Source organism: Vombatus ursinus, unplaced genomic scaffold, assembly GCF_900497805.2.
Source record: "Vombatus ursinus unplaced genomic scaffold, bare-nosed wombat genome assembly UNPS02010822.1, whole genome shotgun sequence".
In the NCBI taxonomy this organism is placed as follows: domain Eukaryota; kingdom Metazoa; phylum Chordata; class Mammalia; order Diprotodontia; family Vombatidae; genus Vombatus; species Vombatus ursinus.
This window is the reverse complement of record NW_020950600.1, coordinates 946,596-960,466: the sequence shown is the minus strand read 5'-3', so window position 1 is coordinate 960,466 and position 13,871 is coordinate 946,596. Positions and strand designations below refer to the sequence as shown.

The following is a 13,871-nucleotide window of genomic DNA, read 5'->3' as shown; positions in this document are numbered from 1 at the left end:
AAAACTTGTTCAGCCATGCTTGAATTGTCAGGTATTTCTTCAATTTCCAGTTATTTGCTACCATGAGAGCTGCTCTAAATATTTTAGAACATATAACTTCTTTTCCTTTTCCCCTGGTCATCTTGGAAAACAGATCTAATAGCGGTATTATTGGGTCAAAGGGTATATGTAGTTTGTGTAAGTCTTTGGGCATAATTCCAGATTGCTTTCCAAAATGGTTGGAGCAGTTCATAGTTCAACCAATAGTGCATTAGTGTCCCAATTTTTCTACATCCCTTTCAACATTTGTCATTTTCCCCTTTTATGATTTTAGCCATTCTGATAGGTGAGATGGTATCTGAAGGTTGTTTTAGTTTGCATTTCTTTAATCATTTAGAGCGTTTTTGCATGACTCCATATAGTGTTTATTTCTTTATCAAAAATTGCCCATTCATGTCCTTTGGCCATTTATTGAACATTAGAATTCTGAAATTATAATTAAGGCAGTCAGGAAGGCATTAGCTATTTTGCCTTGATAGTTGGAAACCCCTGTCACTATTCTGCCTGGCTGGACTGGAGAGGGGGAGAGAGAGAGAGAGAGTGAGAGAAAGAGAGAGAGAGAGAGAGAGAGAGAGAGTAAGAGAAGTCTGTATAACAAGGCTGTAGAAATTGGCTAGAGCCAATTTATGGCTTCAGATGCCAGAGGAGTTTGATTTTAAAGGAAAAGAAGGAAATCAGAGCTTATTGAGTAAGGGAGTGACATGATCAGATTCGTGGAAAATCACTTTGGTAACTGTGTAGAAACACAGGTGGGATTAAAGACTCCAGGCAGAGTCCAAATAGAAATTTCTTGCAATAGTCCAGGTGAGAGCCTGACCTGGGCTTGTGGCTAGCTGGGTTGAGAGCAGAAGACATATAGGAAAGATGCTGGGAAGGTAGAAGCAAGATTTCTAGACAGGTTGGATATGTGGGGTGAGAGTGAAGTGTCAAAGATGATTTAGAGATAGTGAGCTTGGATGATTAGATAGGTAATGATGCCTTCCACATTAATAAGTAAATGTGGAAAAGGGGAGGGAGGGTTTGGGAGGGAAAGATGAATTCTGTTTTGGACAGGTTAAATTTGAGATGCCTATGGGGCACTGACCTCAAACTATCCAAAAGGAATTGCTGATTCTCTCAGCTAGATTCTCTCCAGATTGGAATGGCTCATTCTCTTAGGCTGTCACCAAATGCAGGCCCTCATCCTCATCACCAGCATCACTGGGCTAGGATCACTTTATCTTCTCCCCCTCCATCCTTCATGGTCTGTTTCTTATGTTATGGAGGTCTCTTGTCGCTCCCTTCCTCCAGCTCCATCCTTGATCAGTGTGACAGACACCAGAGGGAGGAAGAAGAGAGGAGTAGAAAGTGCCCATCCCCCACAACCCCTTGTCAGGTGTTCTTCCAGGTTCCTCTAGAAGATATTGAGCATCAGTTTAGCTGGCATTTCCCAAGCTTAAGCCAGCAATGAAGGAGGTCCTCCCTCCTCCTCTTTTCTCTGGTCCTTGTGCTCTAGTGTCCTTCTCTACCCTCCCCCAAATGTCTCTGGTCCTGGAAAGAGATGGCCTCTTCTCTCTCCATGGCCCAAACAGTGCAGAAACTACACCCATTCCCTAGACATGGCTTTTTATTGACTGATCCAGAGGATGAGGGAGGCTGGAAGGGAAGGAGGATGCCAGAAAATGACAGGGGAACTTGGGAGGCAAAGGGAGAGGCTTGATGGTCTCAGGAGATGTTGGATTAGAGAGGAGTGGGGTATCCATGGAGGACTGACAAGAGACTGGAAGGGAGGATGATAGGCCAGAAGGGATGGAAAGGGATGGAAGACATAGGGATGGAAGGGTAGAGGCCAAGAAAGAGAAGGAAAAGCTGGAAGGGATAGGTGGAGGCTGTCATAGCCTCAAATTTATTTCTTAGATCTTGACTTTCGAGCAGAAATCCTTTCTCCTGAACTCATCCTGGAGCTGATCCTTGAGGGGACAGAACTAGCAGATGTTGTATACGTATAAAAAGACTCTGCAAGAAAAAGATGCAGGCCCAATGGGTTAGCCTCCTACTGCAGCTCAGAAGGTACTGCCCCTGCCCCTGCCCCTGCCCCTGTCCTTACCCCTGGCTAGCCCACAATCCCTGCTAGTCCCTGCTCCCTGCCGCTGAACCTTGTCCCCACTTCTAGCTAGGCCCTGCTCCCTACTCCTAGCCAGGCCTAGACCTCCCTTCAGTGCCCTAGCCAGCTGACTAGTGCCTCACCTTCAGTGATGAGATCAGTGAACTTCATCTTGATTAGTATCCAGCAGCTCTTTAAGTGTGGCCAGAGGAAGCAGGAGAAGAGGTAGAAAAAGACAATGCTCAAGGAAGCATACAGGGTCACCTGGTGGAGGCAAGAGGGTAAGGAGGAGCCTGAGGACAGTGGGGCAGAGCAGGTAATGAAGGAAAGAATCTCTGAGAACTACAAAGGAAATTGGATGAAAGGCTGGGCATAAGGCGGGACCTCTAAGTGCTTGAGGAAAGAGGTGATGTAGGGGAGGGAAAGGGGAGGAGCTCCACAAAATGAAGGGAGTGAAGGAATCAGTCATTTAGGGCTGGGGTGGGGGTGGGGAACGGGGATGGAAAAGCTTGTCCATGGGGTATAGATAAGAGCTGAAAGGAACCTCATAAGACATCTAATTCAATCACTTAATTTTACAGATGTGGAAACTGAGGCCAGAAGAGGTCAGATAAATTGTTCAAGGGCCTGCAGCTACCTGGCAGAGTCAAGAATCCAATTCAGATCCTCTAACTCTAGGGCCAGAGCTGGTCCCACCACACCAGATTGGGGAAGACCAGGAATGCAGTTACGGTTGGTGGGGGAGGGCCAGGAAAAAGAGAGGCTCACCCACAGGAAGAAGAGGGCCCTTCGAGGGCTGAGTGGAAGGCCATGGACATGGAGGAGGAAGGTGAGCTGATAATCACAGTAGGAGCTTGTGTCCACATCCCTGGCCAGGACAGAGGGACAGTGGGGTTTGTTCTTGGGTGGGGCTGGGCCTAAGGGGGAACCTATAGGCTCTCCCATCTCCCTTTACCTCACCCCACCTTCATTTTGCCATGAGACCTTACCTGTTGCTCACCATGATTTTGAAAAAGAAGTCAGGAGAATAGAAAGAGTGGGGAACGATGTCATAACAAGGAGAGTTCTTCAGGCACAGCCACCTAGGGGGATTGTGGAGCTCTGGGGGACTGGGGAGGCTCAAGGCACCCTTCCACCTCCACCCTAGCCTTCCATCCTGAAAGGTGGCCAGGAGCATCCTGCAGATATTGGGGAGGCAGGGAGCTCCACCCCCTTCCTCAAGGGCTGGGAGCAAGTTGAAGATAAAGGGAGGCAGAGAGCTCCTTCCCTTTCCCCAAGAGCTGGGAGCAGGCTGCAGATACTGGGCAGGCAGAGAGGGGATCTGGGAGCAGGGCCTTGCATACTCAATGCCAGTCTTGTTATGCTGCAGGATACTAAAGGAATGGTGATCCATCACGTTGTCCCTGACAATCCAGATGAGGCTGTTGGTACTAGAGAGAGGAGAGGCCATGTTCTAGTTCTGACTGGGGCCTCCTAAACCAGCCATCTGGTGAACTTAGATCCTCCATGGAATGCTTGTGTGTGCATGCACACATTTCTACACAGGTGTGCCTGAGGCCATGTCTCAGCTCATAGTAGGCACACTTGCTATTAACAAAAGCTTACTGAGCCCAGCATATGTGGCCTCTGACCTTCAGCTCTAAATCTTAGATTTTACTTGTGCTTAGCCTGGAGAAGGTAAGACCCAGAAGGGTCATGTGGGCTGTCTTCAAGTAATTGTAGGGTTATCATGTGGAGAGAAGGGATTAGATGGTTTCTGTTTGGCCCGTCAGAGGACCTGACTCTGAATCCCAGCTCTGACACAGATATATGAGCTTGGAGAAATTACTTAACCTTTCTAGACCTCACAGTCCTCATCTGTAAAATGAGGGGGTTGGACCTTTAAGGACCCTTTCAGCTCAGAATCTGTTCTTCTGTGATCTTGTACATGAGGAAAGGAGGCATTGGGTTTTAGCCCAAAGGCAGGAAAACCTCTTGACCAGGAAAGGGGTTCCAAATGGAAGCAGGCTGCTTCTAGAGGTGGTGAGCTCCCTCTTTTGGAGGTCTTCAAGCAAAGGCTAGAGGACCACTTGTTAAGGAGGTCATAGAGGGGTCGTTGGTCAGGTCTATGGATCAGACTAGTTGGCTAAACTGATCCCTTCAAATCAGAGATCAGATCCTGTAATTAGTATCTGGGGGCACCCATGCCAGTATATGTAGGGGTGTAAGTTTATCTTAGGGCAGCTAGGTGGCACAGTGGCTAAATTGCCAGGCCTGGAATCAGGAAGACCTGGGTTCAAATCAGACCTCAGACATTCACTAGCTGTGTGACCCTGGGCAAGTCACTTAACCCTGTTTACCTCAGTTTTCTCATCTGTAAAGTAAACTGGAGAAGGAAATGGCAAACCACTCCAGTATCTCTGCCAAGAAAACCCCAGTTGGGTCAGGAAGGGTCAGACACGACTGAAATGACTGTGTCTGCCTGTCTTGGCCCCAAGTCTTACAAGTAAAAGGAGGCTAGGAAGAGAGTGGACGAGGAAGGCGGATATGGAGGAGGGACTCACGGAGCCCACCGGGCTTGGCGTCAGTACTTACTCATCTTTAGGACTGTTGTAGCGGTAGATGTCAGCCTCTGAGTAATCCACAATGTTGTACTTGGAAGCCCCTCCTCCAATCACCTTGAGGACATAGCTGCAGCAGAGGCACAGGAACTTGGACAACAAGGGTCCAGCCAGGTAGGCAGTTCCCCTCCCCCAACTCTTCCCCACCTTGGAAAAGGGAGGGGTACTGTTGTCCTCACCCAGCCCTCACAACACACACACACACACACACACACACACACATACACACACACACACGCACACACAGTGAGTCAAAAGGCAGATCCCTAGGAGGGGATGATCTCGGGGGTTTTAAGGAAAGGCTTAGCCTGTCAGCACTTCCTTGGGCAGGGGTTGTAGCTCACCAGTGGCATCTCTCCAATACTTCAGAAGTCCCCAGGAATCCCTGTGTTTATTTGTATTTTTTTCTCCAGACTTCCCCAAAAGGCAGCCAGAGCAGGGAAGGTAGGGGGCTCACCTGCCATTGAAGCTTCCTGACTCACCAGTCACCATGTCTTGGATCAGGAAGAAGGGGAAGAAAGCTGTGGGAGGAAGAGACAAGGCTGAACTGGGGAAGAGGGTGGAGCCTTGGTCAGGCAGAGGGGTGGTACTGGGCTGGGGGATGGTCATGTGCTGGGTGGCTGGGCAGGGGCCCCTCTCTCACGATCACTGAATAAGAAGCAAGGCATTTCATCCTCTTTGTGCACACAGTCGAAGTATCTTTTATTGATCTTCTTGTTCTGATCAACAGTCATGGTGAAGTCAAAGGCCAACCGCTTGCCAGGGGGACAGCCAATGGAAATTTGAATCATGTCAGTGCCCTGTCCAAGGAAGTAGGGGGAGGGAAGAGAGAGAGGAAGAGGGAAGAGTTGAGGGTAAGAGAGAAACACCAAATTCAACCATTGCTCCCAATCCCCTACTGTCCTCTCTTGGCCAAGTCATGAGGAAGCAGGAACACGCCCTGCTCTTTCTCCCAGGGAACCCACAGAGTACCCTCTTGGCTGGGAGCAAACCCTCCTGGTTTGAGCAGAATCTAGCTAGGCTCTGCCCACTAATATGCAGAGCTGAAGGAGAAAGAGGGAAATGGACATGTGCCAGGACCTCTAAGATTCCTTCCTCCTCATTCTCTAGGATCTGAAGTCTAGAGAACATTTTGTCTGAAGGATGAAAAAGGACTTGAAACCACCAAGGAGGAGGACCACTGCATCCCTTTTGCCATTCCCACATGAGAGGAGGGACTTGGAAGTGGTGGGGGTGGGTCAGTTTTCAGTGAGCAGGAGAATGAACTCTTCACCTTCCCTCATCTTGGGAAGACCAGAGCCCAGCCTGGAGAGTGTCCCCCTCCCCTAAGAATCTGTCAGATCCCCGTGGTCTCTCCTTGGTTACCTGCATCAGATGTCCATATCGGGTTCTAATAAAGCACTTCCCAACTGAGCCAACCACCTGTAGAGAAGACTGCTCAGTGCTGGGCAGCCACCTTCTCCTACTCCCCATTTCTTTTACTGTCATCCCAGGCCCAAGGGGTCTTTTGCTCCTTGTTGTCGACTAACGACCTCCCTCTTCTAACCCTGTCATTTGTGAGCCAACTTCCCACCCAGAAGACAGAGGGGTGATCCCTTCCCTCTGTTCCCCTCTGTCTCCCACCTTGATGTGTAAGGCTGTTTTCCTCAGGTTACGTCCACTGATACTTTGATTGAAGCATTGGCTTTTGTCCTTGATAGACACCTGGTCAGGTTAAAGGGAAGGTGCTAAGGGCTTGGGGTCCTGGAGAGCTCCTCTCTATCTCCCCCTCAATCGTCTCTGGGAGAGGGAAATAGAGGAGAGGTCTGACCCTGTTCAGAGGCCCCAAGGTCCATCCTGGCTATGTTATTCAGTCACAACCATTCTGTGAGTGTGATTGTGCGCCTTTGTATGTGTCTACCTATCCTGCATAGATTGTAAACTCCATTACGGAAGAAAAACAAATATGTTGTTGTTTGACTTTGTATCTCAGAGCATAGTACAGTGTCTGGTATATAAAGGCACTTAATCAGTGCTTATGGTATTGAATGGTGAGTTGAAACACTCTGGTGGCTAAAGATCCTTGGGGCTTGGAACCAACACCTCCCCTGATCTGGAACCTAGACCATTTCTTTGGTCTTTCTCAACCACAGTTTCTTCATCTGGTGCCTAGGATGTTAATTCCTCCTTGGCCAAGAATCCAGGTGAATTGGACTGCAGTTAGAAGACACACACAGACACACAGCAACATACACATGCAAGTGCGCATGGCTTGCCCATCTCACCTGGAAGAGCATGGCATTTCGGTTCACTAAAGCCTGCTCCTTCACTGTTGCTGACACACACATGGGATCAGCCATTATCACAGCCAGACGCAAATGCCTCTTTTTGTTCCTGACGGTGTCTGCAAGAGGGGAGGAGGGAGGCAAGGGTGGGCCAGCAGCTCAGAGACCCTCCTCCCAGCCACCTGCCTGGCTGATCCATCATCTTCCCCCAAACCATTTCCATTCCACCAGCCCCTGGGGTCCCCATTGGCCCGTTCGCTTTTACAGGAAACTTTTGGAGAGACAAGGTAAATGGAGAAGCTGTAGATGGCCCCCTTGTCGAGATAGATGATTCCTGGCAGGCGATTATTGGCTTTCAATTTATAAAGCTTTGAATAGTCATCCATTTCAATGTGCACGCCATACATACTCTCAAAGTTACTGGCTTTATAGAAAAAGAAATCCTGCCAAGACCAGGGAGGGATTGGTTAGGCTCTGGGTACCTCCTGAAGATCCCATCAGCCCCCATAGCTCCAAGCATCCCAGAATCTCAAGAGCTGGAAAGGAACTCACAGACCCAAGAGGAATCCCCCTCCAAGGTATCTCCTCTCTCTACTGCCCCAGCTCAACCTCATTCAGCTTTTCTCAGCTCTTCTAATGGAAAGCCCTGATTGTTAGAGAGTTTTCTCTAAATCTGCCTCTCCTCATCTTCCCTACCTCTCCTCCCTTTTCCTCCCAACTATTCCCAGTTTTGCTCTGTGGGGCAAAGGAGAATAAGTTGAATCCCTCTTTTTACACAACGGCCATCTCAACATGATATCCCGCTGTTCTGTCTCCAGCTAATTCCTCTCTTGTCCAGGCTAAGCATGGCCAGTTCCTTGGACAGATTCTCCCACAGCATAGCCTCCAGTGCCCTCATCATCCTTCATGCCCTCCTCTAGACTATGTTAGTTTGTCAGTGGCTTTATCGAAATGTGGCATCCAGAACCAAACACAACTGTCCAGGTGCAATCTTACCAGTGCCAAGTATAAGCAGACTCCCTATCACCTCCCTACTTCTCTCTTAATGGAGCAAAGATGACATTGGCATTCTTGGCTGTCACATCAAAAGATAAAATTCATATTGAGCTAGCAATCCACTAAGGCTCTAAGACTTTTTTTCCTATGGGTAGTCACACCTTCCCCAGCTTGTCCTTGGAGTACTGATTTTTTGAACCCAAGTGTTCAGACTTTACATTTATTCTTTCCTGAATTTGATCATATTAGATTCAGCCCTGTGCTCTTGCTGTCCCAGATCCTTTTAGTTCTAAACTCTGTCATCCACTGTGTAAGCTATCTCTCCTTTCTGTCACCTTCAGATTTAATGAGCATATTTTGCCATGATCCAAATGATTGATACAAATATTAACTAGCACAGAGCCAAGCACAGATCCTTGGGCACTCCCCTAAAGACCTTCTGGTGCCACACCAGCATCAAAGCATTAATGACTATGCATTTCAGATCTGTCATGCAATGAGTTAGTTGTCCCTCTAGGCTATGGTGTTACTGCTCCCAGGTCCCAGAGCCCCAGGGCCAGTGGTATGCTGGTAGATGGTTTAACAACTGGATCTCCAGTTGTAGTGCTTGCTGATTTCCAAGGTATAAATGCTCATCCTGAAAATTTAATAACCAGCTCTCCTGTAACATACTGCTGGGAACTCCCTGGCCCTAATCCCACAATCCCTGCCTATACATTCCCATGACTCCCCTCCTATGCCCCTGCAGAAGAAAGGCCAGAGTAGGAGAAATGAGGCTGGGGAACTACTCCTGCCCATCCCTTTCACCTTATCTTTCTTCTTATCTTTCCACCAACGCCAGGTGGGGTCATGGACAGGATCAGCATAGGCCTAGAAAGGCAACAGAAAAGGTACAGGCAGGTGCTGGGGAAGGAAACTCCTTGAGTTCTCCAATGATCCTCCCCACTCCTTTGGACTACCCCTCCTGGATAGACCCACACATACCTTATTATACTTGGCATGCAGCCAGAGCAGGTGGTAGACAAGGCCCTGGTAGATGGCCAAAGAGACTTTGGTGTGGAAGCCAGCGTCAGAGCTCACAAAAGGTGGCATTGCGCGATAGCGCTCCACCCGTGTGTATCGTTGTGGATTCGGCAGGTCCTTCAGCTGCATCAGCTCAAAAGGGCAGGGGTTATTGTAGGAGAGGGTCTCTAGAGGCCTAGGAAGGACAGGGAGGGAAGGAGATTGGATAGGAACCCTGCCCCAAGCTCCTTCCATCCACATGTCATCTATCATCCATCCATTTAACTGTTCACCCATTTATCTAACCATTCTGTCCATATATCTGAATGTTAAATGTCTATCCATTGATTTACCTATCCATTTATCTTTCCATCCATCTATTCATCCATCCAGCTTCATATTAACCATCTATCCATTAATCCCTTCATATATTTATTCAGCAAATACTTGGTAAAAATAAAAGTGGTGATATAACACAGACCCTATTCCCAAAGAGCTTATAGCATAAGAACAAGGGATGAAAGGTCCAGTGAAAAAATAACTATGAAACAAAATAAGGAGATCATTGTGAAGGAAGGTCTAGGCAAAGCATGAGAAGAAATGGGGATGGGAAAGAGTACTTTCACCTAGTGGAGTCTCAGAAGTCTTTATGGAGAAGACATCACCTCGGCTATAAATTCAAGGGCTCCTCAAGGTGGCTTTGCAGGGGAGGGGCCCTCAGGGATACTGAGTTCTACCAACCTCTCCTTTAACCCCCCAACCACTCTGTCATTCCTGATGGGCAGTTGGGTTCAGCTTCACTCACAGTTCAGTACTGATGCTATGGGTAGTCAGACCCAGCAGCTGATACACCAAGATTTGATTCACTGGCAGTGGCCTTTTCACCAGCTTCCCTTCCCCTTTCTTGTTAACCAGATAGACTAGCTGTGGAGGAACAGTTTAAAAGGAGGAGAGGGAGGGTCATTTCAGTCCTGTGTGGATGGATTCTTCCTGGATGGCTAGGCCAGCTTGGAAAGTCTGCACTTTCTTTAAAGCTCACCTGCTGTGGACCCATCCTGTCATAGAAGATGCTGACTGAGGTCTCATTGGTTGAATATAGGCTTGAGGCCTGCATCTGGGAAAGGGTGAAAAGCGTCTGCCAGCCATCTGATGGGTACAGACGATGCACCTTGAAGCTGCCTTCAACAATGAACCAGATCTGGGGGCCAAGAGCCCAGAAAGGACAAGGAGGGAGAAAGTGAGAAAGAACAGGAGCTTGAGGGCCCAGGTGGGATTCCCTGGGGGGCTGGGAAGGAGGGTGTCCAGGGTGAGGGGAGTAGGAGCATTCAGGGCAATGCAAGGCAAGAGGAGCCCCCAGGGTGGGGCCTTGAGTTTAGGAGGGGACAGAGAATAGGGAGGCAGAATCCATGGAGTGGTCAGGCCAACCTCTTGTTCCTCACCTCCTCGTTCTCAGTGACAAAGATCGCTTCACCTTTGTAGGAGCTGGCCATGTACTTTACTGAGGAGTCCTTGGGGAAATCATCCAGGTAAATGTAATTCTTATTGTCGTAGCTGTGGGGGAAGGAGAGTGGAACCCAGGCTTGGTCAAGTATATCTGAGGAGAGGAGCCCAAATGGTTCAGCCTCTCTCTACTTGCCCCCGTGCAACCCTCTCCCTGCCCTTTACATCTCCAGCTCCCCAGGCTAAAGATTCAAGGAATCCAGGATCCAATGTCCCTACTGGACAGATGGAGAAATATAGGGTTGGAATCATATAATGAGTCAGAGGCCAGAACTTGAACTCGGGGCTCCTTTTGCTCTAGCCCACAGTCTCAGGGCACTTGTGGCCAACATCTGGACTTAGTATTACACTTACAAACACTTAGAGATATCACCTCATTTTATATCCTCACAACCATCCCAGGAGGCAGGTGCCACTATTGTTCCCATCTTACAAATGAGGAAACTGAGGCTGAGGGACTTGCTGAGGGTCTCATAGCTATTAAGTGTTTAAGGCTGGATTGGAACTCAGGTCTTCCTTACTGCAGGCCCACCAGTCCATCTACTTCTACCATCTCAATGTCTAGTCACTTAGATGACTTAGGACACTATGAGTGAAAGGAGGGCTGTAGCCAATTCCCAAAGGGGGCATGAGGGTAGAGGGAGAGGCTTCTGGTCCCCCAAAGCTCAGGTTGTCCCGGTTGTGCACATAGCTAGTGGCCTGGATGCCCTGCCCCCACCTAGTTTCCCCTTTGCCCTCACCTCTGCAGAATAACATTGCCCCAAATGTATAGCAGGTTGGAGAAAGGGTTGTAGTGGAGACCCTTGGGGACCAGCAGGGAATCTGTGTACTCCTCCATGCCCAGCAGCATCACAAAACTCGCTGTCTCACCTGCTCAGGAATCCAGCGCTGCTGTAGTGAATTCCTCAGCAAACATCCCACTCCCCTCACCAACGTCTCAACCCCACTCACTCTCTAGCCTCCAGCACTCCAGCCTCTGACCTTCCAGCCCAAACCAACTGTCTCTTTCCCTCCCCAGATTTCCCCAGGTTTCTAGTCTTTTGATCCCCCCTCGGGCTCTCAGGTCCCTCCACTTACCCAAGGGGATGAAACGGGGAATTTTATAGAGCAACTGGACCGAATCGTGATGATAGTCATTAGACACTAGCACATACTCCACAATATTGAATGTTGTGTGGCCCTCTTTGCCCAGCTCCACGAGAAGGAAGAAAATGTTATCATGTGTGTCGTATATCACCCAGTGAAGACTGCACTTTGGGTCTGCAGGGAGGTAGCCAAGGTTATCTGCCTGATGCTATCCACTAGAGGCCATTGGCACCTCCAGGGAAAGACCCAGAACCCCTTTGTGCACTGACAGCTTCCCCAGGGCTTCAGGGCCTGCCCTGGGGTCCCAAGTAGCCTCTGCTGACTATCCCTCCCTAGGCTGCAAGCACTCCAGAGAGCTGAGGACCTTCCCAGGTGTGATGGCCTTCCCAGACCCCTAAACACCCTGAGGTTCAGAAACTGGAAAGGACCTTAGAAGTCACTGAGTCCAACATCCTTCTTTTACAGATGAGGGAACTGAAGCCCAAGGAGGGGATATGTGCCTTTCTCAAGGTCACAAAGCTGGTCAGTGGTATATACAGGACTGACCAAATCCAGTACTCTCTTTCCACTACTCCACATTGCCTTGCTAGCCCTAGGCTTCAATACCACCCCTGGGTAGGACTCCTCCTCCTCCTCCTCCAAGCCCATCTGGGGAGATGGGTGGGATGGGTAGCTTCCTGATCTAGGCTGTCCCAATCAAACACCAAACCTTGAAATGTAGCACATATGGAGCTCAAGAGAGGCAACTGCTTAAAAGTCACTGTGGCATCTGGAGGAGGAAGAAGGGCATGAGGTCAGCCCTAGGGCTAAGGCAGAGCAGCTTCCCTCTCACTCCCAGGCCTTAAGAGTGGTCCAGGATGGGCAGCCTCTAATCCCAGAGAGAGGGAATCCACAAGCACACCAAACCCAAAATGAGGTAGGGCATAGAGGAACAGGAGGACTTCTCCGAGTCAATCTACAAGCATTTATTAAGCACTGAAAATTTGTCAGGCTCTGTGCTAGGTGCTAGTGATATGAAGACAAATGGAGCAATCCCTGACCTCAAGGAGCTTATATTCTACTGAGGGAAAAATCACATGCCCACATATGTGTATGTTGTTCAGTCATTTCACTGGTGTCTGACTCTTCCTGATCCCATTTGGGGTTTTCTTGGCAAGGACACCAGAGTAGTTTGCCATTTGCTTCTCCAGTTCATTTTACAGATGAGGAAACTGAGGCAGACAGGGTTAAGTGCCTTGCCCAGGCTCACACAGCTAGTAAGTCTCAGAGGCCAGATTGAAACTCAGATCTTTGTGACTCCAGGTCCACCTCCATCCACCTACTGTCCCCTTATGATATGGAGGTAAGGCGCAGAATAAATATAGAGTATGATTGCAAACAACTGCAGCATTGATCCACTCTCCAGAAGCATCCAGCACACAGACACCAGATCCCTGGCTGTCAAGGCCTTGTTTGAGCCATGGACTGCTATAACCACCACCTTTTCCCTGTTGGCTCAACTCCTTCTTCCCTGAACAAACTGCCCTTTGTTGTAGGACCCTTGAGGAAAGGAGGATGCCTCAGTCAAAAGCTCTCTTCTCCATCCTATGGCAAGCTACTCTCAACTCCTTCCCTCTCATTCTTGGGGTTCACACTCTCCCTTCACACTTTGCTAACTTTCTTGGGCAGGGAAATTAACTCTTTTCTCTAGCTGTCATCTTTCTAAGTTCATATCTGAACTCAGCCACTAGCTGTGTGTCCCTAGGTAAATAACTTCACCCTGTTTGCCTCAGTTTCCTCATCTGTAAAATAAGCTGGAGAAGGAAATGGCAAACTACTCCAGTATCTTTGCCAAGAAAGCCTCAAATGGGGTCATCTAGGGACTAACACCACTGAAATAACAACCCCTGTTACTCACTATCCACCTCAACCCTGAACACACCACTGGACAACACTAGTATAAGTTTCACTGCTGTACAGATTGGGTCCTCTACCAACTTCTGTCATTTAATCTAAAAGAGGTCTTCAATGCTTCATGGAAATACTTTCATTATTCCTTGATTTGTTCTCTGTCCAACTCCTCACAGCACCTATTTCAAACCTTCTCTTCTCTCCAAAAGCCCCCTCCAGAACTACTTTTTCCCTTTAAGTCAGGGGTTGTCTTCAGGAAATTTATTTTATTTTGTTTTTGTTTTTGTTTTTTGGCTAGGCATTGGGGTTTTGCCCAGGGTCACATAGCTAGTAAGTGTTATGTGTCTGAGGCTGAATTTGAACTCAGGTCCTCCTGAATCCAGGGCCAGTTCTCTATCCACTGGGCCTCCT

At 48.7% G+C, this 13,871-nt stretch overlaps 1 protein-coding gene across 1 annotated transcript in view; it reads right to left on the bottom strand.

Moving 5' to 3' along the window:
* Positions 1-1,176: 1,176 nt before the first annotated feature.
* Positions 1,177-13,871, bottom strand: part of LOC114038261 (cation channel sperm-associated protein subunit gamma-like) — a 22,709-nt gene continuing 10,014 nt past the window's right edge. Inside the window, exons 9-28 of the mRNA XM_027855496.1 lie at positions 12,280-12,339; positions 11,562-11,744; positions 11,225-11,354; positions 10,424-10,535; positions 10,024-10,182; positions 9,790-9,908; positions 8,967-9,180; positions 8,790-8,852; positions 7,252-7,429; positions 6,987-7,105; positions 6,346-6,426; positions 6,088-6,144; positions 5,366-5,522; positions 5,180-5,243; positions 4,697-4,792; positions 3,466-3,552; positions 3,112-3,204; positions 2,891-2,990; positions 2,266-2,386; positions 1,177-2,034 (exon numbers count right to left, since the gene is read on the bottom strand). Coding sequence (XP_027711297.1) covers positions 1,925-2,034; positions 2,266-2,386; positions 2,891-2,990; positions 3,112-3,204; positions 3,466-3,552; positions 4,697-4,792; positions 5,180-5,243; positions 5,366-5,522; positions 6,088-6,144; positions 6,346-6,426; positions 6,987-7,105; positions 7,252-7,429; positions 8,790-8,852; positions 8,967-9,180; positions 9,790-9,908; positions 10,024-10,182; positions 10,424-10,535; positions 11,225-11,354; positions 11,562-11,744; positions 12,280-12,339 — 2,303 coding nt within the window. The 3' untranslated portion in view covers positions 1,177-1,924. The remainder of the gene's footprint in view (positions 2,035-2,265; positions 2,387-2,890; positions 2,991-3,111; positions 3,205-3,465; positions 3,553-4,696; positions 4,793-5,179; positions 5,244-5,365; positions 5,523-6,087; positions 6,145-6,345; positions 6,427-6,986; positions 7,106-7,251; positions 7,430-8,789; positions 8,853-8,966; positions 9,181-9,789; positions 9,909-10,023; positions 10,183-10,423; positions 10,536-11,224; positions 11,355-11,561; positions 11,745-12,279; positions 12,340-13,871) is intronic.